At 41.2% G+C, this 27,306-nt stretch overlaps 1 protein-coding gene and 1 long non-coding RNA gene across 2 annotated transcripts; both read right to left on the reverse strand.

Annotated features, from left to right (window-relative positions):
* Nucleotides 1–1,382: 1,382 nt before the first annotated feature.
* On the reverse strand, nucleotides 1,383–26,277 carry RMND5A (required for meiotic nuclear division 5 homolog A). The gene is made up of 9 exons (XM_014876218.2): nucleotides 26,059–26,277; nucleotides 21,435–21,577; nucleotides 15,407–15,541; nucleotides 15,156–15,256; nucleotides 10,366–10,532; nucleotides 9,519–9,684; nucleotides 6,837–6,939; nucleotides 4,618–4,772; nucleotides 1,383–3,114 (listed from the first exon to the last, which is right to left on the reverse strand). Exons 1-9 carry the CDS (start codon nucleotides 26,198–26,200, stop codon nucleotides 3,051–3,053), a joined length of 1,176 nt encoding a protein of 391 aa, XP_014731704.1. The 5' UTR covers nucleotides 26,201–26,277; the 3' UTR covers nucleotides 1,383–3,050.
* Nucleotides 18,700–21,252, reverse strand: LOC148223854 (uncharacterized). Its single transcript, XR_015802992.1, has 3 exons — nucleotides 21,127–21,252; nucleotides 21,004–21,038; nucleotides 18,700–18,829 (listed from the first exon to the last, which is right to left on the reverse strand). It is a non-coding gene; the product is annotated as an uncharacterized LOC148223854 (long non-coding RNA).
* Nucleotides 26,278–27,306: the final 1,029 nt, after the last annotated feature.

Here is a 27,306-nt window from a genome sequence, read left to right on the forward strand (position 1 = left end):
TCAGAGAGCAGACAAACCTCCAGAGTACTAACAGGAGGTGAGGACATGAACTTTGTGTAAAAGTTAACCAAAAATGATCAATACCTTTGAAATTTAAAAAGGCTATATGCTACATTCCTTTCCTACTCTTTTCAAGTTTTGGTAATGTTTTATAAAACAAGTCAGACCTGAACCACCACAAGAACACATTACAATACATTTTCTATTTAAGGCATTTACAAAAATTTAAATTCAAGTCTATTAATAGACATTGAACAGACACTACAAACAAGGTGCTGCTATGAAAATCAAGTTTATAAACATCCATTACTTTCAGAGCACCCATAAGTTAAACTTTATACAAGCATGGTCAAAAAATTCTTGATTTGATGCCCATCCATACCATTAACAGGTGCACTTGCTCAGAGCTGCTGTTCTAACAGTTTGTAAAGGGGAGAAGCACCAGCTGCAAGCCCAGCATAGTCCAAGGAGTGACAGGGTGATCTGGATACAGACACAAACACACTGAGTGTCTTTACTCCCACCCTGCAGCTCTAAAAGGCACTTGGGACACACAGGGCTACTCCAGGGACTAGTTCAAGGCTTCACAATCTGGTCCAAAAGTGTAATGGAGACACATCTCAGATACCACTGTAGCTGCAAAATCAAACACTTTTTTTACTGTGGATATTCACAGCCTTTTAGGGACAATGCACACATATCAGATGCCAGCTACACTGTAAGTATGAAAACCACAGAGTTTTATTCACTTTTCCCCTGCAAGCATGTTCTCCAGTTACCAGAAGCACAGCATGCGGTAGCAGGAGAGAACCCACATCACTTCACAGGGCAAACTGGATTATTTGTGCCACCCAAAGTGCAGAAGTGCTTCCCAAAGGCCCAGCACAGCCTCCCGTCAGGGTGAGCACGCATGCTCTCAGTACTGAACCGTGAGCATCATCTGTTGGTGGAACTGCACAACTGCAAGGATTTTTTAAATCAATGTACAGGCAGATAAGCAAAGAACGGCAATGATCTGGTGAAAAGAGTTTTTGAATTAGCTATGGATCCGTAACATGTACTAGTTAAGTTGATATTTAGTTGATATTTAACAACCAAGGCAAATTTGTACCCTATTTCCATTTAATAACTGTTCCATCCCTGGGCTTTAAGCTATCAACACTTATTGGTGTTCACACCAGTGCTAAAATACCATCAGTGTTAACAGAGAAAGATGCAGCACTCATACTTCAGGCTGGTTGTCGGGGGGGTTTATTACTAGTGGTTGGGTTTTTTGGGTTTTTAATTATTTTGTATGCCATTTCATACAGATCCAAAGCATTAAGGAATTCCAGTCAAAAGAAAATATTGAAAGCAATTTCAGCAAGACTAGGAAGCCTACATGGAAAATAATATCCTCACCCGTTTATTGTTGATTTTACCACTTGGTAACGCGGCTGTTTGGAACTCAGTGTGAATACAATGTAAGTTTTGCAGAAAATCACACACCTGTATTTTGTCACATGTATCAAACACATCTGAAGTTTAAAATTTGTGTGCCTTGACTCGCTTCTCATTTATAATGTCTCTGTAGGTTTGTCCATTGTCACTGATCCCATAAGAGTCCGACTCAGTCTCTCCAGTCAGGTGACAGACAAATTCAAAAGGTGTAGATTTCCCAAAGACGGTCTTCTCTGTAGTGCATTGTGCTAGTGCATTCAACCAGTGTGTCAGTGTTCAACCAGACAAGCTTGGGGTTGGTTGGTTGTTGTTTTTTAACTACACAATACAGAAATAGAATTTTACATGTAGCTTTGCATGCCTTATGGCTGTTTGCCCTACTATAGGACAGTGCAATAAATACAAATATATGCACACTAAAAAAGATTTAACTGCCGTGATCTATGTCTCCTTTATGAGTACAAATTTACCTAGTCAACAATATGACAAATTTAGCAGAGAAAGTGGCAATGGCAGTAATATTCTACTACAAAAACAAGGCTAGAAGCAAAGTGTTCTCAAGCTACAGAAAACTTGCTACCTCCTAATATATGATGTAGGGCCCAGTTCTGCCAAGTGCAGAGTCGTGATCAGTAGATTGCATCAGAACATGCTTTTCCCCCCATTTAACAATGAATACTTCTACAATTTATTTGGTTTTGATAACTGTTTATAAATAGCACACTATAATGACTATTAAACTATACAGCAACATGACATTTATAGCCTAATCCTGAATACAAAGTTCAAAGAACATGACTACAAAGGCCAGAGAGCAAATGTCATCGACTAAAAGCATTTCCACTTCAGAATTTATTGAATGTTCTCTTACATAAACACTTCTCGATCGTGAAACCAGAGGAACAGGATTTCCTATTCCCTCTCTGCCCCAATAGTAGTTTAGCCACACATCACCCTTATAAATTAGTGATGGATTTCAACCAGTAGCCCCTTGGGGCTATATATTTTATATACTTTATATATATGCACATTTACTTTGAATTCTATGTAAAAGTTGAAAAAATGTTTGAAAGAAAAACTCAGAATATATCACAGCATTTTCAGCAAAAAAAATACAAATTAGTTTTATAACGACTATTCAATTTATCAAACTTTTTTTTTCTGAAGTATTTACCTTTAATTATGTACACATTACAGGAAATAAAACTTTGTCCACAAACATTCTCTAAGATGACAGTTATCAATAAAATGATAGAATAATAGCAGGAAGAATATTAAACAAATGGGGGTGATCAATTTCTGCTTTTAAAAAGTAAAAAGTCACCATATAATTAAGTACAAAAACCTGCATTGAATGACAACTGCTGGTGTAGTAACTTGATCAGGTATGGAGACCAAGAGTATAGTAAAGCCCTATGGTAATAGTATTTCTGTAGCATTTCCACTTGGTATGTATATACTAAATGTTGGCAAAGTTTCTGTAGCATTAGCTTATACAAACACAGGAGTCCTCAGTCTGCTGCATAAAAGGGAACAAGTGTGTTTTAATTCTCCTGAAATGCACCTGAAATCCAGAGTGTCACTTACAAACTGCATAATGAAACTTTTCTTCAGAAAAATATCTGTTTGGCATCTCCAGGGCTCTGTTCCATTGGACAATAGGGGCATTTTAATCTGGGGACAAAGACAATGTGTTAGAACTGGGACAATGTGTGACAACAGAGCATTAAAGATACTGAGTTTTCCCCCTGTTAGCAGGAAACAACTGCACTCTTAAAGCCATAACACTTTACTTGGCTCCATTACAAGTCACCTTTAGCTGAGAGAGAACTTACCATGCTTTTCCTTCTAGTTATAGTCTTTCACCTTTCACCCACAAGCCCCTGAATTATCAGATTATCATAAAGAGCAATTTCTCTGTAGTTATTTCTACTTCTGGATTTGCTTGTTGCATTTTAGAATCACAGAATGGTTTGGGCTGGAAGGGATCTTAAGGACCATCTCATTCCAACCCTCCTGCCATGGGCAGGGACACTTTCCAATAGACCACGTTGCCTGGAGCCCCATCCAGCCTGGCCTTGCAGGAATTTTAAATCAGCTGGTAGCTTTCACTGTGGCTTTCTCAATATCCAGTTCATTTTATTGTCTGGTTCCCAAAATACTGTGGTTTTCTAACCCACTTAGATCAGCTCCTGCAGGCTATGACTAAAGGATCAGCCTGGTCTGCCTTTTAAGGTCTCCATTCACACAATCCCACCTACTTACAATATTTCTTCTTTTTGAATAAATTGATTCTTTTTTGAAGCATTGATCCATTTTGCCCCCATCTCCTACGTTTAGACATTTTACCTTCTTCCCCTATCCACCCCTCCAGAGTTAATATTGTCAGAGCTGTGCTGTTAGTAAAACTGATCAATGAAAGCACCAGGAATGAGTGATCAGGGACAGGAATGAGCAAGCAGCAGCAAGTTTACTGCTTAAAATGGCTAAAGTCACCCACAAAGGCATCCCTTAAGGCTTTTCTAACAAGGAACAGAATGCAAACATCACTTGACATTTCCATTCATAGCCTCACTTATTTTCACACTGGATTTCCCAGAATGACTTACAGCTCTAAATTAAGCTGACAGCCTCCACAGAAGCTGTATATATTCAATCCAAATAACCACTGTTCTTCCTCAGGAAAATCTGGACGGATTTCTCTCTCCCATTTCCTGCTTCCCAAAAGCCTGAAGCACCCCACAGATATCTAAGGAGGAGTATTTCCACAGTTATAATTCCCCTCCTTGCTCAATTACTAAGCCATATTCCCCCCCAGAGGTTTGGTTTTGTTTTTAAAAGAGATTTTTCATGCTTTACTAACCTTGCTCTCAAGGAAAAACTGTGTGTGTAAAGCCTTCCAGTTTGAATTTAAGACAACACAATGGTGATTACAACGTGAAAAATCACCCTGCTCACTGCATTCCTTCATGCAAGCTCACCTCCAACAACATCAGAGGGTTTATTATGCTTCTCTCCAGTGCATCAACCCTGCTTATCCAGCTTTCAAGCCATTCTCCAAGATTAACAAGCTTCCACCTATCACATAATTATGGACAGTTTTTCCAAAATATACTATTCTAGTCTTAAGATGTGTCCTTGTCTGTATGTTGTTTGAAATAAAAGAATGGTACTTACTTGCTGCCATTAAACATTTTATTCAAAGCATCTCTGGATATAATATGACCACAGACTAATTTCATAGGTGGATTATTATCTGTTGTTTGCTGACGAAGAATGGGACAGGCAAATATTGAATGATACCAGCACTTTTTACCGAGGTCCACTTCAATCTGTGAAAGAAAGTAACACAAACATTTATCTTGGGAGATTATATTTCCAGATAATTATCCCTTTAGGTCATGGCCCTTATTTAATAGATTTCTCAAAATTCAGCTATGAAAGCAAAAAAAAATCCATTGTGTGGATTCATGACAATTTCCCGGCCAAAAATACTTAATTGTGATTTTAAAATAGTGATTTATGTTGGGGATGGGGAATAAAAACAAAACAACATATTCTGCCAAGGTACAAGTGCAAATTTTGTTGCAGATCTATGCCCTGGCAGGAAAACTGTGCTGGTGACCCAACAAGACTTTCTGGAAATAACTGGCTAGGAAATAAAAAGTAGTTTATAGATTTCATTTTAGGGGGAAATTTAAAAATAATAACTCTTGGGTTGACTATATTCATGTTCTACAGCTTCTTGAAAGGCTCTGCCAACAGTTTCGTCTCATGTGAATAATAAAGTATACCACAATCATTAATTTTCAGTACCAACACAGAAAATACTTGTGCAGCACAACTCTTGCCATGAGGACAAAATTATTTCAGAAAAGGACATGTAATAGAGAATAACAGGTCTGTGACTTCAGTAATTAAGTGACAACTACAAAAATCACACCGTGTGTACCCAAAGCACCTGTTCTGATCAGTCCTCTGTTCCAAAGGTTTAACCTTCAACAAAACCTGACAATGTGACCTTTTCATGCTACTTAATTTATTTTTGCACAATGAATATAAGGTTTCCCACCCCTCTACTGCCTTTGTAGAACACACTAGAGACCCTTCAGTTTAGAAAATGCAAGGAGACACACGTGTATTATTAACTGATTTCCATCAGACAGCAATCTTTTTCCAAATGCTCCCTAGCTATTCATTCCTGGCTGGACAGCAAGGCAGAATATTATCACACTCTGAGGTTACACTCTCAGCACTACAGAAAACACAGCTGGGAGAAAACTCAGCACTCATCCTTACTCTATAAATGAATCTCTTCCAGCTGCAGTCGAAGAGGCTAACTCAGTTCATGCCCAGTTGCACTAAATAAGTTTCCTTTCCAAATCAGGAGCAGGTCACTGGAGAGCTGCACACACTTGGTAAGAGCTATAAAGGGAAACTGGGGTTTCATAACAACTGAACTTCATTTCAACTGATACAAATGAGATGTGCTGGAAGCATGATGCACTGGATCCCAATTCCTGTGTCCCCAGATGCAGCACTAATTCTTTCATCTCCTGTCTGCCTGATAAAAAGCTGGTGCAAAGCAAGCCCTGGACTGAGCTCAAGCCTAGCTAGGAGAAGTTAATGTTTCTCTGTGGGATCCATTTTCCTTCCAGTTATACAGAGACATCTCCGGATAAGTGGAAAGTGAGAGCATCAGTTTCTTAAAGGTCATTTATCAAAGACCTTTTCAATATGAAGGGGGATAACAAATGAAAGGGGGAGCAACAAACGAAACTGAGAGGTACAAACCTGATGGACAAAAATAATGGCAATAGTAACAAGAAGCAACCTCAACAGATCATCAAGAAACTGTAACCAAATTTGGACTTTTCAACAGACACAAATCTAAACTTGAGGGTCTCTGAGGAGATGGGATTAGTAGAACTGTATAAACTGCAGGAGAAAAGTGTGGGGGAAGGACACGGCAGAGGAACAGCTGCAAAACGGTTTAACAGGGGCTAGGAGGGCCATGCTGAATTGAGGATCCATGAGCACAGGTTTGCCTGTGAATCTGGGTGATTCACCAGTGCTTTCACTGGTCAATGTCAATCATTCCCTGCCAAGAAGGAAGGGATCTTGGCTGTCTGTATTTATGTTTCAGGTGAGTCCTGTGTGGCAGCTGCTGAGGGCAGTGCTGTGTCTGGGGCAGCCTGTGTGGCTGGTTGGGTCAGTGTCTGGGTGTGTGGGGGTGTCTGTGAGCCCCAGGGCCCTGTGCAGCACAGAGCCCCAAGCCCCAGAGCTGCTGCAGGTGGTGGCCATGTAAAACATCTCATAACATGCAGCACAAAAGAAACCTGAAAACGGCATTTGCCATTAGAAATCTGCCCCGGGGCAGCTCAGCACTCACTCACCGGGAGTTCATCCTTCTGGTTCCAAACCCCTGTGCACTGCCTTTGCTCAATAACTGCCTTGATATTGATTAGAGCTGGTAGTGCTACACAACCTGCCGAAAAACTGCAGAGAAAGGACATGTTAATATAAGGTGCATGTTAGGAAACCAACATTTTTCACATTTCTATTTTAAAGGTTAACTAGGACACAAGATTGTTGTATTTTTTCATTTACATCTTGTTATACTTGGAGGGAGCTTAAAAGTACAGACAAGCAAGAGTTTTGGGGCAGGTTATCAGTTATCCATGGATTTTAGGCTGGAGCCCTCAGGTACTACATTCTGGACAGAAAACAACAGTTAATCCTTCCTCTGAGATTCATAATTAATTGACTTCTTCTGCCACCTACTTTGATTTTGAGCTGTACAGAAGGAAGACATCACACTAGTTTATACAGGAAGTTGCTCTCAGCTATAGTGGAGTACGTGCAGCCAAAGAGTTTCCATGTAACCCATAAGTACACACAACCCATAATCCTTTAATTACACACAATTACCATGTAAAGAAACGTGTCTTTCCACCTTCACCTTAAAGCAAGAAAAGAAATGTAGAAAAAGGTAGGTAAGGCAAGGAAGGAAACCAAGGCCTGTGACAAGAACAGCAATATAAAACTGCCCAAAGTCTGTCCCAACAAACAGTTTAGCCTCCTCTGGGATTTACCCACTAGCAGCACTTACACATTATTTGGAAATATTTCAGTATTTTACAAAAGAAAGTATGACACAGTTTCCAAATTAACAGATAATTTGATGGATTTAAGTCTAATGACAGTACTGGAAATCACCAGCAACAGAAACAGGATTTGACCTTTCCATTAGCCTGCTCTGTTTGTTTGGCAGATTATTTTACTATTTGTGCAAGCATTATTGTCTACATAAGTCATGCCTTTCCTCTACCTGAAACTTATGGATCCTTTGCCTAAGCTAAATATATATATATATATATATATATATATATATATATATATATATATATATAAATAAATTATATCTCACATCTCCAGCCAGCCATTTTAACCCTTACACTTCGCTTTTTTGTTAATTCAGGACTGAGTGTAACTTTTGTTAATCCTGTGAAAAGTCTAACAAATAGTATTTGTGTGAAAACATCTCTGAAGAGCCCTTTCAGAATATAAAAGCTCAAGTAAATAGTAAATTCAAATTCCTGTAGTCCTTCAAGACCTCGAACCACAACCCCCACAACACAAGAATTTTCCCACTATTTCCACTCAGACCATGAGGCCGGTACAGGATTAGATAAATACTGGAGAAGCCAATCAGCATTTAAAAAGTGCCTGCTATTCATGTTCTAGAAAATAAAATATTTTACAGCAGAGATTTCACTTCAAGCTTGTTTAATTGCTAAAGGACCTGCAGCACTCCAAGGTCACACCAGTTTAGAACAGTCTTGTTTATGACAAGAGCATCAATACCACCTTACAGTAAATACATTTCAGCACAATCAATTCCACACCAGGAGCAGAGCAAATGTCCAACCACACCAAACATGAATAACAGGGACTTTCCACTTCACTGAAAATCTCTTGGCCATTTGATCTGAAAACTGCATTGCAGCATCAGTGCCTGAGGAATGAAAATCTAAAGGACTGCTAGTTATTTGAATGAAACAAGAGGAAGATGAAAGTAAAAACTCAGAGATTTAAGCCCTAAATACCTATAAAACCCTCCAACTGGAACCTGAAAGTTTATTGTAGGAAAAATTAGTCTGAAGTGCTCCCTTTGTTGTTTCTGTTGTATTTTGTGACTGAGGTACAAACAAGAAAAGCACAAGACTTAACAATGTGAGAGCTCTCAACCAAGCACAGAAGTGTAACAACAGTGAATGGAAAGAGTAAAAAGAAAAAATAAGCCAAAACAAACAAACAAAAAAAAGAGGAAAAAAAGCTTCTGCTAAGTACCAAATCCAGCCTAGAAAGATACGTTTAATTTATTTTCTATTTAACATTTTAAATGAAAATTAAATCATCAGGGGAGTGTACTGGGCGAATTGACATGCAAAGGCTAAATAGCAGCTAATCTGTTTTATCTTCAAAGAAACTAGAACGAGATTAGGTTGGGTTTTCTTCATATTTCCAGCAGCCTCCTACAGATTTGCATTTTGTCAGATTAGCTACTGAGCTTAAAAGCGCCTCTTTCTTCTTTGCAGAAGAGGCCCAGCAGACAATTGGAAATTTTAGCAACTGAAACTGCAACATAACTGTTAAGCATTCTTCTAAGAAGAAAACCAGTAATGTGTGGATTAAATACCAAAATTATCAAATGCTGATGGAATCATGGCCACATTTTCAGGGTTATTTTTCAGCTGAACAGCAGGGACAGTTGTCACACATTTGTTGTGGGAATAACTGGCCGATTGCCATCCTCATCTTTCAGTTATGTCTAAACTATGGAAGATAAATCCATCCAGGAATGCTTCCTCTTGAGCTGCAGTGGTGCAGGGTGAAGTCCAGCACACAGGAACCTCTGGTTTTTAATCCTTGCAGATCTTGTTAATTGTAACCATACCCTGTATTTAATGCAAGCGAGATGAGACTGCTCAAAAGTCATTTGTTTTGTCCTCAACAAGAAACAGGAAGCAAACCACGAAGTACCTGGTGTTAAAAGCAAGAGAAAAGCAGCATACCTAACACTGAGAGGGGATTCAACTGAGAGGCCCAGGAGAGCACAGGCATCCCTTGTGAAGATATCACAGATGTCAGCCCACTGGTTTGCATCCAACAGGTGAACGTACGGCGAGTTCTCGATGCCTTGCCGCAGGTACACCAGGCTGCCCATCAGAACCTGGATATCTGGGAGGGACCAGGAACAGCAGAGTTAGAACAATAAACAAAGGGTTGTGTCTCCAGCTGGAGCTTTCACATGGAAAGACATCCTCACCTCCACAAAAATCAATTACAGCCATGACAGCCAGGAGAGCTCCACTCCTGCTACTTTTTTGGCTGGGGAGTTGCCAGAGTGTGCTGCCTGGGAATTTGCTTCTAGCAGGTTTACTTTTTTCTAAGCTTTCTGACACACACAGTACCCTAACAGGCTTTGTTGGATTCAGCTTGAGATGGCTCATTTAACTCACATGCTCTCCATTTTTCAAAAGTTTAATTTCTCTTTGTATTACCCCACGCAGCAGAAAATAGCAGATGACTATTCCAAGAACATTCCTCTGCATTTTTAGCACTTTACTCTGGCAGCAGGCCTATTCTAGATGTAATCTGGATTTTATTTAAAGAGTCAAAACCCTTAAATTTAAGCAAATGTGCAAACATTCAGATAATATTTTTGAGCCCTCTCAAAAAAGAAAAAAGAAGGTAATTCTGAATGTAAGGATTTCTGTTATACGTGATAAATCCAAAAAGAAGAAGCCTTTAACAAACTGAAAATAATGGAGCAAAACATATTTGGAACATGAATTATGTTTTACTACAAGGTGCCATATCTCACTTCTTTAAATCCCCCTAATGTGACCAAAAATTTACCTTTCTGATGATTTAGGGCGAACGGCTGGAAGTTTTTCGCATACTGAAGTGCTTCTCTTTGATTTGCTGTTCCACCCATCAATAAACTAATGAAATATAATCTGTGCAGTTTAAATTCCAATGAACTGTTCTGTGCCATGAGCATCTCTCTATTGGATACCGCCCACCTGGAAGAAGAGAGGAGGTACAATGGGACGTGACACGAGAGTAATTAAGTGTCAGCCCACACCACATGAAATCATTGCAATTATCTATTATCTACCATCTATTTCAATGAAAGTGTGACTGTTCCCTGAACTTCTGAGAACCTCTACAGAGCACAGAAAATGGCAAGGCCCTTCACAAGTGATGGAGTTGCACAGGGTGCATAAAATGTGGACAATGTTAATTCTGATGCTGCTGTAAAGGTTAAGCACTGCAAAAATTCAACATTCACTGACTGAAAGACAAGACTAAATTAGGCACAATATAAAGCAGAAATAGCTCAAGTCTATTGTATTTCAATTAATAGCACTCTGAATCTTAACAATTACTGACAGTTCTTTAGCTGCATGTCAAGAAGTTTGACCAAGAACATTTTCCAACGTCCTCATTCACCAAATACGTTGTTCAAGCCACTATGTTTGCATGTGTGCATCTGTTGCCCTAGAGAAGGGAATTGCATCTATGGGACCTCAAAGACAGACATTATCAAGATCTCACAGTGGGGGAAGGGAAATCAGTTCTAATATCGTACTTTACCCTGCTTAAACTTTGCTTTCTGTGTTATTTTCAACTTGGACAATAAAAATATTTCTCATTTTCTGTGTCTCATTCACCATGACAACACTAAAGCTTGGCTCAAAGAATTCTTAAACATACATAGAGTAAAATGAAATGAATTTTTCAAAGCATTTTATACAAGTTTTTCTTTATTATTTAGAATTTATCCATCCCTTTCTTGTTTTTTTGGAAGGTTTATTTTGATGCTGGTCTTTTTTTCTTTAATTCCGTTTAGTCAGGCCTAAATCAATCCAATCTTTCTCTTAAGAACCTCAAGTTTCAATGTTCTCCAGTACATCTGTTTCTCGTTAGTGTTAATTAGTTCTACTAATTTCACTGTGGGGGCCCTATTAAGCAAAAAGCTTTTCACTTTTTAGCAAGGAAGTGAGGAAGTCTGCGTTCCTTAAAAAAAACAGGGTATGTGAGGCTTCTTTTCAATCAATACTAAAATGAGAAAATTAAGCATTCTTACTGTATTGGGAAGGCTTTCAAAGCAAGTCAGCCTTCTGCATTAGGATGTAGCATTAATGAGCAAGTATCCACTTTCAATTTGTTTTGGTGGAAGTATCAGGAGTCTGACTTCACTGGCAAGGCTTTGCAAAAACACAGTAACCTTTCAGTAGGAAACAGTGAAAAATGGAGCCTTTGAACTAAGAACAAGCCCTACTGTCCCCAATTTCAGGCAGTTTCAGATTTTCCTGAATCTCCACCAGGAAGGAGTGAAGAGCACACTCACTAACCATGGGTGGTGAGTGGGTTTTGGGGTGGTTTCACAAGTTTGGAGAGGGGGGTTTTAATTGTATTTTTATTATTAGTGTGCACAGTTTAAACAGTATATTATGGCAGTAAAGTCCAATTCTAGCTACAAAAACAAGAGCCTGAAGTTAACAACCATAGACTAATAAGCAGATGAGGGCCAAAAAACTATTATAAATAAACACTAAGACTAGCCTACAGTGCCATCAATGAGATATTAATCTCTATTGCATCAAAAGAGCCTCCATCCTCTCCCTGCCAATATTTGCACCCACATGACAGAGTCCTTCATCTTGCTGAAGTCGAGTCTATTTTTCCAAATTAGCTTTTAGGCAGGCTTTCCATTTTTAGGTCTTTGAGTGGCAGCACAGATTTGTATCAAAAGAAAGCAAGCACAGAGGCAAGGCCTGAGGTGCTCAGTCTGGGACATGCTGTTCCTATTTCCAATAGAAAAACAAAAAACCAGCAAGGGAGGTTTGAAACACTCAACCCACATATTCTCTTCAACTGTCCAGAATTATTAGTAATCACCTGTCTTCCTACCTCTTTTCAAAATGACACTCAGTGTTTTAACTTCTGAGACTCAAATCCATCTGAATTTTTTTTAAAGTTTACACTATACTTTGCAAACCATGGGTACACACAGGGCTCTCTTCAGCTCCCACATGGGATTTAGATGTTAAAATTAATTCAACAAAGCCTACTAAAGATTAAATTAAGTTTAAATCATACCCCAAGGATCCAGCAAATATCAGGACCTGTGCAACTTGATGTTTACAGGCAAAAGAGAAGGGAGCATCTCTTTCCCAAATTACAGCCAAAGCTTTGAACCTCCAAGTCCTTTCTACCAGGACCTCACATGGGGCCCAATCTGGGCCAGCATACACACTGAAAAATAACTGGATTTCCCTCCCCATCACCAAACTACAGTGAGAAAAAGTCACTGGAAATTAATGGGATCTTGCAGGCATACAGAGATTACACAGCTCAGAGTGCAAGGCCAAAGTAGGCCTCTACAAAAATCAACTTCCACACCCCACAAGGGAAAACAAAAAAGTTATGGCCAGTCACATTCTGTTTAAATCTGAAAGGTCACATTTTTAAGCACTGAAATTTGTATTAGAAAGAAAACATGAATAATAAATTCGGTTAGGGTTTTTTTTTCCGAGACACGAATACTAATTTCCATCACCTCAGCAAAGGCTTTGAAAGTCTTTTTGAAAAGTCATTAATCTGACAACTCCCTTCCATGGCAGTGACCAGGAGCCACCTGTGTTTGTTTTGTTTCCAGCCGTGAGCGAAGCTGAGCACAAGCAGAGAATGCTGGTAGAGCCAGAGAGACTGGTTGCCTCTTAATCCCAGCTTTTCACAATTTTGCATGGATAAAAACTGCTATACTCCACTTCCTGGTTCAAGAGACTGTAATTAATCATCCTTGTGTGACACTTTGCTTCAACACCCCTGTCAGCAACCTGACCCAGCAATGGGCCAGTCTGGGGCTGCTTGATGTTGAAGCTTTATTCACTGATGCCAATTTTAGCCCAAGGAGCACAATGCCACTTTTTCTGTCATATGGAGGCCATTCACACAGCAGTGGCTTCTATCCCTCCTCCTGAACACTTGTGGCTGACAGGAAATAAAAGGGAAATACCTTCACAAGCATCAGCAGTTCTGTGGGATAACTGGGCAGTTACTGCATTGGTTATCTCCTCAACCAGAGAGTTCAAACCATGACATTTTGTCACATGTTGATCACCCTCCCCAAGAGCCATGGTTTTTACATCAGCAGCACCACTAATAGATAAGGCCCCTCTGTGCCCAGTAGCAGCCAAGAGAGGCAGACAGCTTTTGCACTGTCCAGTTTAAACAGAATTAACGTTATTCACAGAAATAAGACAGGGAAGGGGGAGACCAAGACACAAACTGTGCTGACAATACACCCTATTGTCTGCCCATTCAGCTGGAAAATAAAAATTCCTTTGAGGGACAACCATGCCTTCTCCTTTGTTTGAGAAATATTTAACACATTGCAGAAACTACATGATACAACTCAGCAGCAATGAGTAAGGCCTAAAGCACAGCAAACTGGAGCTGAAATGAATTTAGAGATTTCAAGGGAACAGTCATAACAGCAAGTTACTGTTCCTCAGGGATTATCCTTCACAACAGCTCTGTTATTATTTGAACTACAAGATATATGTGGTGTAGCTGACAGTAAATCTTGTTTCAGTTGTAATATCACTGTTGCTCCACTTCAATTAGCCAATTCAACAGCAATAAACCACCCCAGCTTTCCACCTGTGTAATTAGATTCAAAGACCAACTATTTAGGTCAAACTTTGAATGACCCAGAGGCATTACCCAGGATTCAGTCGATGAACACCAGGGTTTGAATATCAGAGTGTCCCTGCACTTAGTTTAGATGCCAGTAAATGCTCAACTGACACACCTATGGTGGTTCATGTAAAAGGGAAAAGAAAATGTTGTTAATATGAAAATGTAATTAACTGAATAGTGCAAAAAAAATTCTATTTCAAGTATATTATTTATGCTCTGGAATGAAAGACAAATTTTGACTTTTTTTTTGTTTCATTGTTTTTATTTTTAAAATGTCACTTTAAAGTTTGTTAGGCTGTTGTGTTTGGTTGGGGATTTTTTGTGGTTTTTTTTCTTACTTTTGAGACCAACTTAAGCTTTAAAAAGTTTAAAAAAAACAGGATGAGGGAGTTTCAGGAGGTTTCTTATTATTTTGTTCAGGAAGAATCTCATTAAGAAGTAGCACTGTCAGCCCCAAGCTCTTCCCACCCTCTGGTCCCTTGTCTGGAAAGGGAGGGTGACTGGAGGACAAGTGAGAACTTTGATCCCAAGTCATGTTCTGCTCACCCCAAAGGCTTCATGGCACCCAACACCTTTAATAAGCCCTGGTACCATTACACAATGGGACCTCTTAAAATAAGGTTCACTCATGATCCAACAGAAGGTCAACCACCATCATTGGCTAACAACGTTTCCTTCAAGTGATGTTTCTTCCTTAAAGCAGCACCACAAGTGACTAAAGTGAATTCTTAATCTAAGAAAGAGAACCTTAGTTAATCACTTCCCATGGGGAGTGACACAGGATGGAAGAGGAAAGATCCACTCAGTAACTGCCCCTCACAAAGGACAAGCAGGGACACATCAGAATATACTAAAGACAGTACTGAAAGTGAAAAACTAAAGAATGGTTAAAAGCATTTTTTTTTAAGGTGAGGAAAAGAAATGAGTAGACTCACTCTAGGGCAGGTCTCAAAACTCTAACTTTTAATGCTTCCAATATTCGATTTAATTCCACAAATGGCTCTTTTTGACTTTGATCTATTGATAGACCAGATTCCTGAAAAGGAAGAATGAAAAAAAAGGCACTCTTTAGTTAAAGCATGAAAAACATTGATAAGTTTAAATATTCACCTGAAACACTCAAACGAGGAAGCCAACAAAGCTTCACTTTCCTCAGTGGATAACTTTCCACATCCACACTTGTTACCTGACAGAGCTCCTCGGCAACATCGAGCATCCCCTGCCGGAAGAAGTGCTCCACCATCACCTCATTGAGGATCCTCTGGCTGTCAGCCTGCCAGCACCCATCTATCCCCACGCTGCTGATGTCCGAGTCAAAGTTCTGAAACACACAAATCAACAGTTAATAGGCTGGAATAAATCACCCCACATCATTTTCCTTTAATTATGCAGGACATCTGTGTCTCCACCCTGATGCCTTCTGCCTATTACTCAGTTGGCCCTCAATTATCTCCAAAGTGAAATAAATATATGTCAGCTTCCTTCATTACCTCCTGTGTAGGAAGAAGAAATTTTTTAGCTTGCTCGTTTCAAGTCTGACTATTATTCACTATAAGGAATGACACTGACAAATTACAAGTCCAGCCAGAAAGTTAGAAGTCTAGTTAACCAATAAAGGGGTTTCCAGCCCATGATACATTTGTGAAGGAAGTATCTGCAGAAATGGCTTCTTCCATGTGTGAAAACTGAAAATGTTTAGAGAACAGAAAACAAAATTACCTGCACTAGAATCAAGATAGAGTCATCAATGCATCTCTGTCAGTACAGAACACCAAACTGAAAGTAAAAGCTTTAACTCAAGGATATTTTACATATCTGGGGGGTAAGCAATGCTGAAAAAGCAAAAAGTCACTTCTTGCCACGCTCAAACAATGAAACTCAAATCTCTGATGACAGCAACATCCCAACAACAGGATGAGCTTTGAAGATCCAAGAGATCTTTTTTAGATCTAACCCAGATGATCCCAGTGCTATGTACTTTTAGGCCAGTGGCCTACGGACATATTCCAGGAATAACTAAAGAGATTGTCATGCTGACTCCCCAGTTAACACTTGGCACTGCTTGGCACTTTGCCTCTTGGCAGCAGGAGAGCAACATTTATTCTAATCCAAGATATAAACCAGGATTTTTAACTGCTTACATGTTTTATGATCAGGGCAAGCACGTTAATTTTAATAAAAATCCTCATCCACTGCTTAAAACAAGCCTCTTTCTAAACAAAAGAGTCTAGAAGTCAGTGCATTGCTTGCTGCCTGATCTCATGACTACAGCTCTCGCCCAAGAAGGAAAGTTCAGTGAAAACAGCAGTGCTTCAGCTGTGGCTCTGTGAGGATCCACAGCCCTGGGAACACCAGCCTCACACAAACACAGGCTTCTGTCACAGCAGGCAGGGCAGATAACACCCAGATGGTACCAGCTATCTCCCCAGCTTCACACTGCACCTTCCTGTTACTCACCACTTACTAATTTCCTTCATCAGCACCTCCACATCCCTTTGATGCTGCTCTGTGTCATCATGAAAAAGGGGCAGCCTTTTCATCCCTGAACACACAGCTCCAAAGCCACTGCTTCCTTCAGGGCTCTCAGCAAACTTTCAGTAAAACATTAACCTTGGTCTAGCAAACTGACTTTGCCATCTTTCTGAGATGGTGGAGTAAGGTGAGCATTTAAATTATTGCCATTGATTCATGTCTCACATTTAATAACACTTTCACTTGGGTGTCTTAACCTGTAAGCTCCCTGTCATGCTGTTCACATCTAAGCTGTATCTTGAAAAACTTAAGCATCTTGAAGACTAAATAATACTGTTCTTATTTGTGTCAGCCATTCAAATCCTTAAAGGTTCACCACCATTGCTGACTCTGGTCTCAGTGTCCAACCACCACCAGCAGGCAACACAAATCCATTAACAAAGCACTAAAGGATACCAGACAGGATTCAGAAGCTTGCTTCTGTTACCTAATTTCCAGGGTGGAGATCATCATCAATCTAAAAAATAACTGACTATTAGCTATTCTTCATGCAATTCCAAGTCCTAGCAAGGATACAACCCCTAAAGCAGAAACTGTATCCTTCTGGACCAGTAAAGCTGCACCTATGCCTCAAATATTATCACATCATTCTCACTGCTTGGGGGCAGAGATGGTGGAACTAATTAGCTTAGTGCTCTCACAAAACGCTCATTTTCTTCTGAAACAGCAAAACTACCAAGCCTTGTGAATCTTTACAAAACTCCATCATTAGATCTTTCCAAGTCACACAAAAGAAGTTATCAAGTCCCATCATTATACCTGAGGACCTCAGTCATTTTCTGACCAACCCAGTCTTGACCAGGCTCTCATTCCAGTAATTTTTTTTTAGTTTAAAATATTTTGAGGTCTGTATTATATGTGGGATTCTATAGCTCTGCCTCCTCTGGGTCCCGAGGAGCTTCAGGAACTGACTGCACAGATTACAGTGAGTGACTGCCACATGTCAGAAAAAATTATCACTTGCCTTTGGCTTATATATTTCACAACTGTCACGCATGCAGGATCTGCTGGTGACTGCAACCCTCAGTTTTGTTTTGTAAATGCTAACAGTATGTTAACTGACAGTACGTGGGGTTTAATAAGATTTCAAAAGTTAAAAGAATTTCTGTAAGTTAAAAACTCCAGAAAGCTTAAAACCTGAAAAACACAAAATAACCGATGTGTCAGTTAGCATTCCTGAGGAACACATCTTTTTTAAAAGCTTAATTAGCAAGCCCAGGGCCAAAATGTACAGTATTATGTGCTAAATACACCAATGATACGATGTACAGCACATTACCAATAATTGCTAGAACGTGATGACTTCAAGATGCTCACAAACACACGATGTACCTTTTTAACCAACACACAACCCTCCATATTATTCATAACAATAGGATATGAAGAAGGATGATGATTAAGGACAGTTTTATTCCTCGGTTACTCAGTTGAGATTACTTTATGCGTTCCTCCCTTCTGAATTCTTACCCAAAGTACAAATAAAACTTTTGTTTATCTTCTCTGTTCAATCTGTTTACACATAATACAAAGCTCAACTTGCAAAGACCCTATATTTATGTAGCCCCATTCTTCACAGGAACACAATTATATGATGCACAGCAAAGGTTTTTAGTGTGTTCACATACAAGTTTTTACACGAAACGAACACTAACTTAGGCAAAAGTTTGCTTTCCCAAAACGAAGACTGGATTAAAATGTTGGTCATAAACAAATACAAAATTCAGGGGGAAAATGGAAGGAACTATCCTTTACTCCACTTACTTTCCTAAATGAAGGCATTTAACCACTACTCAGACAGATTGCTCCTAGAGGGAAAACATTTACCATCCCATCAAACATGCTTTGAGATGAATTCAAATCATTCCAGAAGAGTGATTGATTTACAGTGACGCTGATGAACGAGTTACCTGATTAACAACTTGCTGAACAACGGCGACATGATGAGTTCTGGAAGCAGAGCAATTGCCAGTACAATACAGAAAAAAACTGGATGCAAACATTTCATTTCAAAGGAGAAAACGCTCTTTAGAAGAAAGGGCAGCCTTTATTGGATCAGAAGCATTCAATTCACGTAGGACTGCCATGAAAAAACGGTTTAGCTTATTAGATAAACTTTCTAAGCAACACACAAAGCTCTGGCATTTCAGACTTCAATGTATTTGATGCCAATTTTGAACTTCATTTTGCTCTAAGGGTTTCTGTCCTCAGAGTGAACTCTGCAGGCAGGCAAGTCTAGGGCTCATCCAAGTTCACAAGCAACAACTAGAGTAACTTAAAAACTGACCAGACTGAACTTTTTATATAGGTATAGCCCTGCCCTAATACAGCAAAAAAAAAGAAATTTAACCTGAAATTGCCACTGGCAGACAAAAGAGTAAGTTCTTTCACAATTCAAACTTGCTAAATAGGAAGTCTATTGATTCTACATGCAACAGCAGCTACCATTTGGTTGTGTCACATGAAATGGGTACCAGTATTAGCATGTTTCCCAATCTCTAACCAGGCCATTTCTCTGTACCTGAGCAAGCACAGTTAGTAAGACTATAAGCAGTGTTTTGGAGATGTTAATCTGTCTGTAAAATAAGTGAGGACTTACATGTGACAGAAACAAAACTTCAGTCTCATGAATCAAGGCAAAGGCTGTGTGCGCTTCCTTAAATTCTAATGACTGTTTTATTTTGGAAGCAGAAGTATTTTGACCAGAATGTGTTGAGAATCAATTCACTACATCAATTGCACTTAATTACTTCTACTGGTTTAAGCTTAAGTATATCATGGTGAAGGGATGGGGGAGAGCAATTCCAGCTGGGGACTCTGGTGCCAACAAAGATTTTGCTGGCAGGTTCCAAGTGTATTTTGCAGCAGCACAGGGAAACTGCATTAGGTATATATGGAAGATTTGCTTCAAATGTTACAGCTCAGGGAAGTGCTGAATTTCACCTGGATTTGAACATCATGCATATTCATCTGACAAAAAGGCTTAGACTTTGGGGTATATTTTAAAGTAGACCCCTTAAGATAATACAGTTGGGGTAAACGAATAAAAAAATTTCACCAAGGACATATTTAAGGAGACAATCTCAACTTATAGAACAACATCCTTTGTTACAGGCAGAACTGGGGATTCGTGCAGTTCCCACTGTTTTTAATTTTTTAATGCAAACACCACAGACAATAAGTGAGATTGAAAATGCAGAGGAACAAGCACACTGCACACAGCCAGTTGAGCGCATTTTTTAAGACCTCACTGAAAAAGCCCTTCTGACACTCAACAGAAACAGAGTAGATTAATGCGACCCTTTCTACTATTTTACCAAGCAACACATTTGAAATTTTTAAAAATGCTTTTATTTACATCTATTATTTTTCAAATAAAAACACTACATAAACTTAAAACAGCAGGGCAGAACACTGGAAAAACTATTCCCATGACAACTGAAACAGCAATTTGGAGATTAGACTCAATCCTAAGCTTCATTATGCTTGCAAGCATTTTCTTTGGCTTGTAAGAAATACCACCACAAATTTCTACTGAGTACTTACATCCTCTCCATACAACCTGGGGCTGTTCTACTTCAGAGGATTTAAATTAAGAAAGTATGGCTAAACCTAGAAGTGTTTTTGTACGAAGTCCACTTGCTAAAGCAGAATTGGAAAGTTTAAAAACTTAGGACAAGATTACACAGATTTATTTCAGGCTTCAAGCTGGTAATAAGGATGGAATTTTACTCTAGTTAATTGGTTTAGATGCAGCAGCAAGGATTTGAGAGAGATGCATCCTTAAGCTTTGGATAACAGTGACGTGTAGATTAAAGCTATTAGTAAAAAGTTTGAACTCTCCACAATGGTCAGTCAGATATAAATAAAAAATATAAGTTTCATGGACATTCTGCCTAATAATGCAGCATTATGTACTTTGTTTCTTCATCACCTTATTGTTACATTATGTCTTAGCAGATTATCATTACTACCAAAGCTTAAATGAGATTCCCAAAGGATAAACAGTGCTGTGTACTCAACAAATGTTTAGACCCTGTCAGAGTCACATTCTGTGAAGCTATCACAAAATGTCCATAAGAGCAAATATCAGACTCCCTGCACACAAAACTACTTTTATATAAGAGACCAGAGAGGGAGAAAAGCATGGCCTGAAAGTATACTTGTAGCACCCTTTTGGCATAATAAGATATCCTATCCCAGCCCCCTGCCACGGGCAGGGTCTCCCCATTGGACCAGATTGCTCAAACTCACCTTGAACACTTCCAGGGATGGGGCAGCCACTTACACTGCAAAATGGCAGTTTAAAGTTAATTGCTACTGACAATTAACTAGAAATATATATAAACATATATAAAAACGAAGAGTATTTCTTACTGAGACAGACATTGAAGAAAACATTTTGCTACACTGATAAAACACAAAATATTCCTATATCCTGTAGTATCTACAGGGTATGTTCTGTAAGAAATTAGGAGATTTGGGCTGTCCCAGAAGGAAAAATCTGTCTGCAGAGAGTTCTGAAAGCAAGTACTGCGCTGCCCACTGTCTTGCCTTCGCTTCTTCAGCTGACAGAGTATTTAGCTCAGCTTAACTGTAGCAAAAAAAAAAGAATTTTGGGAAGTAGAGCACACACCACACATGTGCTATAATGTGATAACGCAGTCAAAGCACAAAATAAATACCTTATCAATGGCTTTTCCAACTCGAGAGACACTGCTGTGAATGTCTTTGTGATCTGAGGCCAGTTTTTGGACTGTGTCTTTTATTCTTTTACAACACTGCGTCATAACAAGTGAAATCGTCCCCGACAAGTCCCCATCTTGATCTAGACAAAAGAGAGGAAAATTACCAACTTTGTTACAAACAAATGGTAGTATTAAATCTCTTAATAGGCAACAACATAAACAGACAAAAAATGGCATTAAAGAAATGCAATCTAGAGAGTATTTGCAAAGCAAAATCAAGGCAGATGTACAGGAATTCACCTGTATGAAAACTCTCCTGTGGAATTAGGAATCCAGTCGGGTGCACAGTAACACTGAACAAGTGCAACAGTTTAAAAATTTAATGTAAGGGTCTCATGTGTCTCAGTCACAGCAGATGAACACCTCAAAGTAACACTCAGTTCACAAATCCCTAAGGACATAACAGAAAGATACTGAAGCTACTACAGGATCAGTTTTCTTTTAGATAGCCCTTAAATGTACATGAGAACACCATGTTTAGCTTTAACAGGGTGCATGCAAAATGTGGATTAAGATGGCCCAATTAATTCTTGCCCCACAAGCCACCCACTACTATTGGACTCTGTGTTTGAGCTGTATGAAGCTTCTGCTTCCTGAGTCGGGGCAGTAGCTCTGAACAGTCTCCAATTCTCCTCAATGGATGAGAAGCAGTCTGTGGAGGACCTGTGGACCTTGTTATGAGACTTATTCTCTAGAAACAGTGACATTTCTTAGCTGATGTCCAACAGGTTGACTGCTGTATGACCCACTCTGTGAAGAAAATAATAAACAGGACAGGCTTACAGGCCCCTGACCACATCATAGCACTTCACAGCTTACACCCTTTGTGCCTTGATTCAAACATCACTCAGAAGTCTGAGTCAGAAAAAAAGAAAATTACATCTTTTCGTGCTTTACTCTAATCCTTTCTTCCTGCTTTTGATTTAAAAAAAAAAAAAAAAAGAAAAATCTCCCTTCCGGTCTTACCTCTGAAGGTTTCTCCTTTCTCAAAGTTCCGTCTACATGAAGAATTTTTCCTTTAGGGACACAGACTTAGCAGCCTCCCACTGCAGGGGAAGGTTAATTTAAGTGGGAGAGCAGCTCAGAAATATCTCCCTAATAATCCAGGCCCAAAGCCTTCATATGAAAAAACAAAATCACTAAAGTATCTCTTCAGAAGAAGAATTCTATGGAAAATGTGTTTGCTTTTTAAGTTTGTTCCTTTTTGATTTCATATTTTAACACGTCTTTGCTTTCAGCAGCTTGTTAAGAGCCCAGTTTCTGGAGAAAGCAAAGGGAATCCAGAAAACTCTGCAATCACAAGGAGTAGATAATAATTTCACAGCCATTTTTTCTAGGCACTTTCCTTCTGAACGCTGCTGCTGACACTGTCACACACTGAGGCACCTCCCCTCTGCCCAGCCTCACAAGCCCCAGCTGGGGAAGTTTCAACAGCATTTTTCCAACAGCCATGGGTTTTAAGAACAAAAATAAGCTTTACCATTCTTTTTTTCTAACTCCAGTGCCACAAAGCCAGAGATCATCTCCTGAGCAAAAGGCTAATAGGGCTCTGTGGGTTTTTTTTCCAGCAGATGAGTGAGGAGTTATAGGATTGAAAGTCACTTCAGTGATTCTATGCATCTAAAATTAAAATCGAAAATTCTACTCAGCTATTCTAAAAAGTCCACCTCCCCAAATTATTTCAAGTTTAGTCATTATTTCTCAGTTGCTATTTAATTTTTATGGCAAACACTTAAAATAACATGAAGGATCTCTGTCTCATGAATTTTGCCATGGCAAAATGACCAGCCAGAGATTATGCAACTAGCAAAGTGGAAATACTCATTCCCCAACAAACAGAAAGGCTAAAATGCACTTTCTGAAAGCCATTAAGCTAAAACCCAAACAACCCACATGGGTGCCTGCTTTTACCCCAAGCGAAGAAGTCAATTATTGGTCCCTGACTTTGTAGCAGAAACCTAACTCCAGGAAAGCAATGAAAATGCCTACAGAGGAAAAACCACCAGAGCTGTAGAAGGTTTCCCCTCTGCACCCCTTTCTTTCAGCTCCAATCAATCTATGAGCTACTTGCACTAACTCAGCAGGAGAAAGCCTGCAGCCATCCCTCCTGGTAATTCAGGGCTCACAGGACAATGAGACAGCTTCTCTCTGTGATATGTGTGCACAGTCACAAATAAAAAAAAAATTAAAATATATTGGCCCACAAACATTGAACACAGAGCAGAGTCTAATGCCAAGTTTACTCAGCCAGACACACTTATACCATCCAAGAATATGCAATCCTTGGCTACTCCAGAAAGACAGATTTATTAAGGGAACAGAGAAGAAAAACAAATTTTGTCTTCCCATTCACAGGCCTGAGCATAGGGTTGGTCTGCCCTTAGGCTTTAACATGAAATCAGCTCAAGACATTTTAATACACTGTGGTGGAGGGGAAGAAACCAGTTTAAAGGTTAAAGCAGTTTCTAATAGTTTCTTTTTCTCCACCCACTTCCTTTTTTATCCACTGCCTATTTAAGGTCTTTTCATACATCTTTGCTCTCAGATCTTGTCTTAACTTCTTCAGCAGTGAGGGCTTTCATTTCTCTTTCTTTTTTCCTTCGAAATTACATCCAGGAGCCTATTTCTGCAGGCCATAGCCCTGAATTAGACTGCCACATTAAAATGTCTGGCTCCTTTCAAGCATCCATTTTCAAAAATCCTCAAGATAGTGTATGAAAGCTAAAAAAACTGGTCTTTTTAGAAAGTTACAAATAACATGTTAAAGAAAAAAAGAAAATAGTAAGAATTTTGGCCCCTATGAATCCAGCTCACCATAAGATACCAAATTTGAAGAGTCCCTAGATGTCCAAGGGTGCACTAACAATGTACTGGCTTCATTCTAGAGCATTAACTAAAAGAAAGCTCAATTTGGGATGTGCTTTCTGAGGCAGCATCACTTGGTAAATGCTGAAATTATGTCCAAGGCTTTCACTGGACAGTGCCAAAAACTGCTAATCCAAGCTTGGATGGAAAACCCAAAGAGGACCCTGAAGAAATCACACACTGGAATCTTCTAAATTCGTAACAAAGAGACTAAAAGCTCTGGAGCTGCAACAGGAATGTCACAGTCAAACAAACCTTTACAGCCCAACAAAGAGCAACACAAGCATGAGGGTCACACACACATGCAGGGCCAGCACCTCAGTTTGTGAAGACACGTATTTTAGCGACTGTCCTCAATGCCCAGGCCCATACTATTTCAAACAGGACAAACAACAGTTACTGAAACACAGTTCAAAACAATGCCGAAAACACTAAGCCTCATTTTATCCCAAATAAATGCCTCACAATTGGAATTTTGTGTTTGCTCTCTATAGAAACTTCTGGGTACACACAGAGCAGCTTCAGCACACTCGTGCTTGTGTTCCAGCAATTATCCACACTCTTGAGTAAGCTCTGCACTTGTACTTGTACAGGACCACGGCAAACACGTTTTCCCCCAATCAAACAAAAATAAAAGCAGAGCAGCAGCACAGTTGCTCTCAAGTTTGATCTCAGGAGCCTGCAAATTCCTATTTTTAAATCCCTGACCCATCACTCGCTTCCTGCATGGCCTTGGGCAAATCACTTCAGCTGCCTCCTCATTGCCTCCCACTCAATAAACACGGCACTACCTCCATGTCCGGGATTTCGCAAGGTTTAAACGCGCCGTGTTTACAGCCTTCGCAAGCGCCCAGAATCAGCTGTGACACAGACCAGGCTTGTTTACGTCCTGCTGAGCGCGGCTTTACCCTGAACACCGCCAAACTCAGCCACAGCAAAGGAACACACAACTCAGGGACACAGGAAAAGAGAGACAAAAAAAGAAAAGAAATGGGGGCGGGAGGGGAAGCAAACAGGTCAGCTCTGCCGTATTTCCTCTGTATTTCCCCTGGGGTGACCAACCCCTTTGTAACCCAGCATAAAGGGGTTATGAACACACAGACCAGGGTCACGCCAGACCTGCTGACCAGGAACAAACAAACCTCTCCAGCAGCACACACGGGGCAGGGGAGGCCAGGGAGGGCCGAGAGCAATCACAGAATCACGGAATATGCTGAGTTGGAAGGGACCCACCAGAACCATCGAGTCCGGCTCCTGTCCCTACACAGAACAACCCCAACAATCTCAGCATGAGCCTGAGAGCATTGTCCCAACACTTCTTGAACTCTGTCAGGCTTGGTGCTGTGACCACTTCCCTGGGGAGCCTGTTCAGTGCCCAGCCAACCTCTGCGTGAAAAAAACATTTTCTGATATCCAACTTAAATCTCCCCTGCTGCCACCTTTTAAATGTTCCCTGTAAACAATGCCCCGAAAGCTCCGAGGGCCGAGGGGGAAGACCCCCAGCACAGAATCCTGGGGGTGGGGGGGCTCTGGAGCAAGGGCCCTCCTTAGGGGGGGGTTCCTAGCCCACAAAGCCCGAAGTTTTGAGCGGTGTCCAGCCCACAACGCCCCAAATTTTGGGCTTCCCCTCCCCGGAGGGAGGAGCAGGACCGCGTCCCCCCCGGCAGAGGGGGGCGCAGGGGGGGTCTCCACGTACTCTCGGTCTGCAGGATCTCCCTGCGCAGCCCTCCCGCGTACTGGATCAGCTCCTCCAGGCTGCGCTCGCACAGCTGCCCGTATCCCGAGAACTTCTGCAGCACCTTCTCCAGCTCCCGCTCCACTGTCACGCACTGGTCCATCGCGCCCGGGCCGCGCTGCTCCTCCTCCTCCTCGTCCTGCTCCTCCTGCCGCCCCGCGGCCGGGCCCCCCGCGCCGCCCGGGCCCGCCGCCAGCCCCGGCCCTCGGGCGGCCCCGGCCCCGCTCCCGCGCGGCACCGTCGCCTCGGGCCGCCGCACTTCCGCGCAGGCAGCGCCGCGGACACGCTTGGACCTCACGGCGCTCCGCGCAGGCAGCGCCGCGGACGCCTCAGCGAGGGGCCTTCACGTAATGGTGGGCGGAGCGGCGATTTTCAGTCAGGCGGCGTGACGGGCAACTCTGGCCCGCCGCCGGCGGGGGTGGGCGGGTAGTTTTTTCAGATGTCCCGGTGGGATCAGGAAGCGCTTCCCGGTCAGGCGGCGCGTGGGAGTCAGTCTGGGGAACGGCTATCCCGGGGGTGTTGCGGATCAGGCAGGGAGATGGGCAGCTAAGCGCGGGGGCCTGAGGGGCGCTGTTGCCATGGCGACGCCGAGGCCTGAGGGGCGCTGGGCCCGGGGAGGGCCGGTATAGCTCCTCCGGATCTTGGGCCTCTGCGCCGAGGAGCAGTTTAGCGCCGTGGGGTGGAGTGGGGTGGGGTGGGGTGGGTGTGGTGTCACCGCTGGGGTAATCCCCGGGTGGTACCCGCGGCATAAGGGGTTCTCGCCCAGCCAGCCTGCGGGAGAGCGCGTCTTGCAGTTGCCCCGAATATTGCACAAGCAAAGTTGGGCAGCGCCAGGGCTGAGTTAAGGAGCCAGGCGAGCCGGAAACTGAGTATCTAACGTGGTGTTGAGTTGGTAATTGGTCGGTAAACTTCCTGCTGGTTGCTATGTTGACCAACAGGCTGAAGTGCATTGGACTGGCAGCGGCTCATAAAAATGTGCTCCAAGAGATGCCTCAGAAATTTCACTTGGTTAACACCAGCCTCAGGCGAATTCAGAGGAGACCACCAAGTTGATGAGAGGAATGAAGCACTTCTGTGGGGAAGGGCTGAGAAAATTGGGATTGTTCAGCCTGGGAGAGAGAAGGCTTTCAGTGACCTAACTGTGGCTTTCCAGTACCTGAAGGGAACTTAGAGAAAAGATGGGGCAAGACTTGACAAGGGCATGTAGTG

Source organism: Sturnus vulgaris, chromosome 4 (genome assembly GCF_052056855.1).
Source record: "Sturnus vulgaris isolate bStuVul1 chromosome 4, bStuVul1.hap1, whole genome shotgun sequence".
Classification (NCBI taxonomy): domain Eukaryota; kingdom Metazoa; phylum Chordata; class Aves; order Passeriformes; family Sturnidae; genus Sturnus; species Sturnus vulgaris.

Coding starts and splice junctions, on each gene's coding strand:
- RMND5A (XM_014876218.2), bottom strand. CDS start 26,200: ATGGACCAGTGCGTGACAGTGGAGCGGGAGCTGGAGAAGGTGCTGCAG. Junction 15,542..21,434: donor TTGGAAAAGCCATTGATAAG/GTATTTATTTTG, acceptor TGTGTGTTTCAG/AACTTTGACTCGGACATCAG. Junction 15,257..15,406: donor TTGCCGAGGAGCTCTGTCAG/GTAACAAGTGTG, acceptor CTTCCTTTTCAG/GAATCTGGTCTATCAATAGA.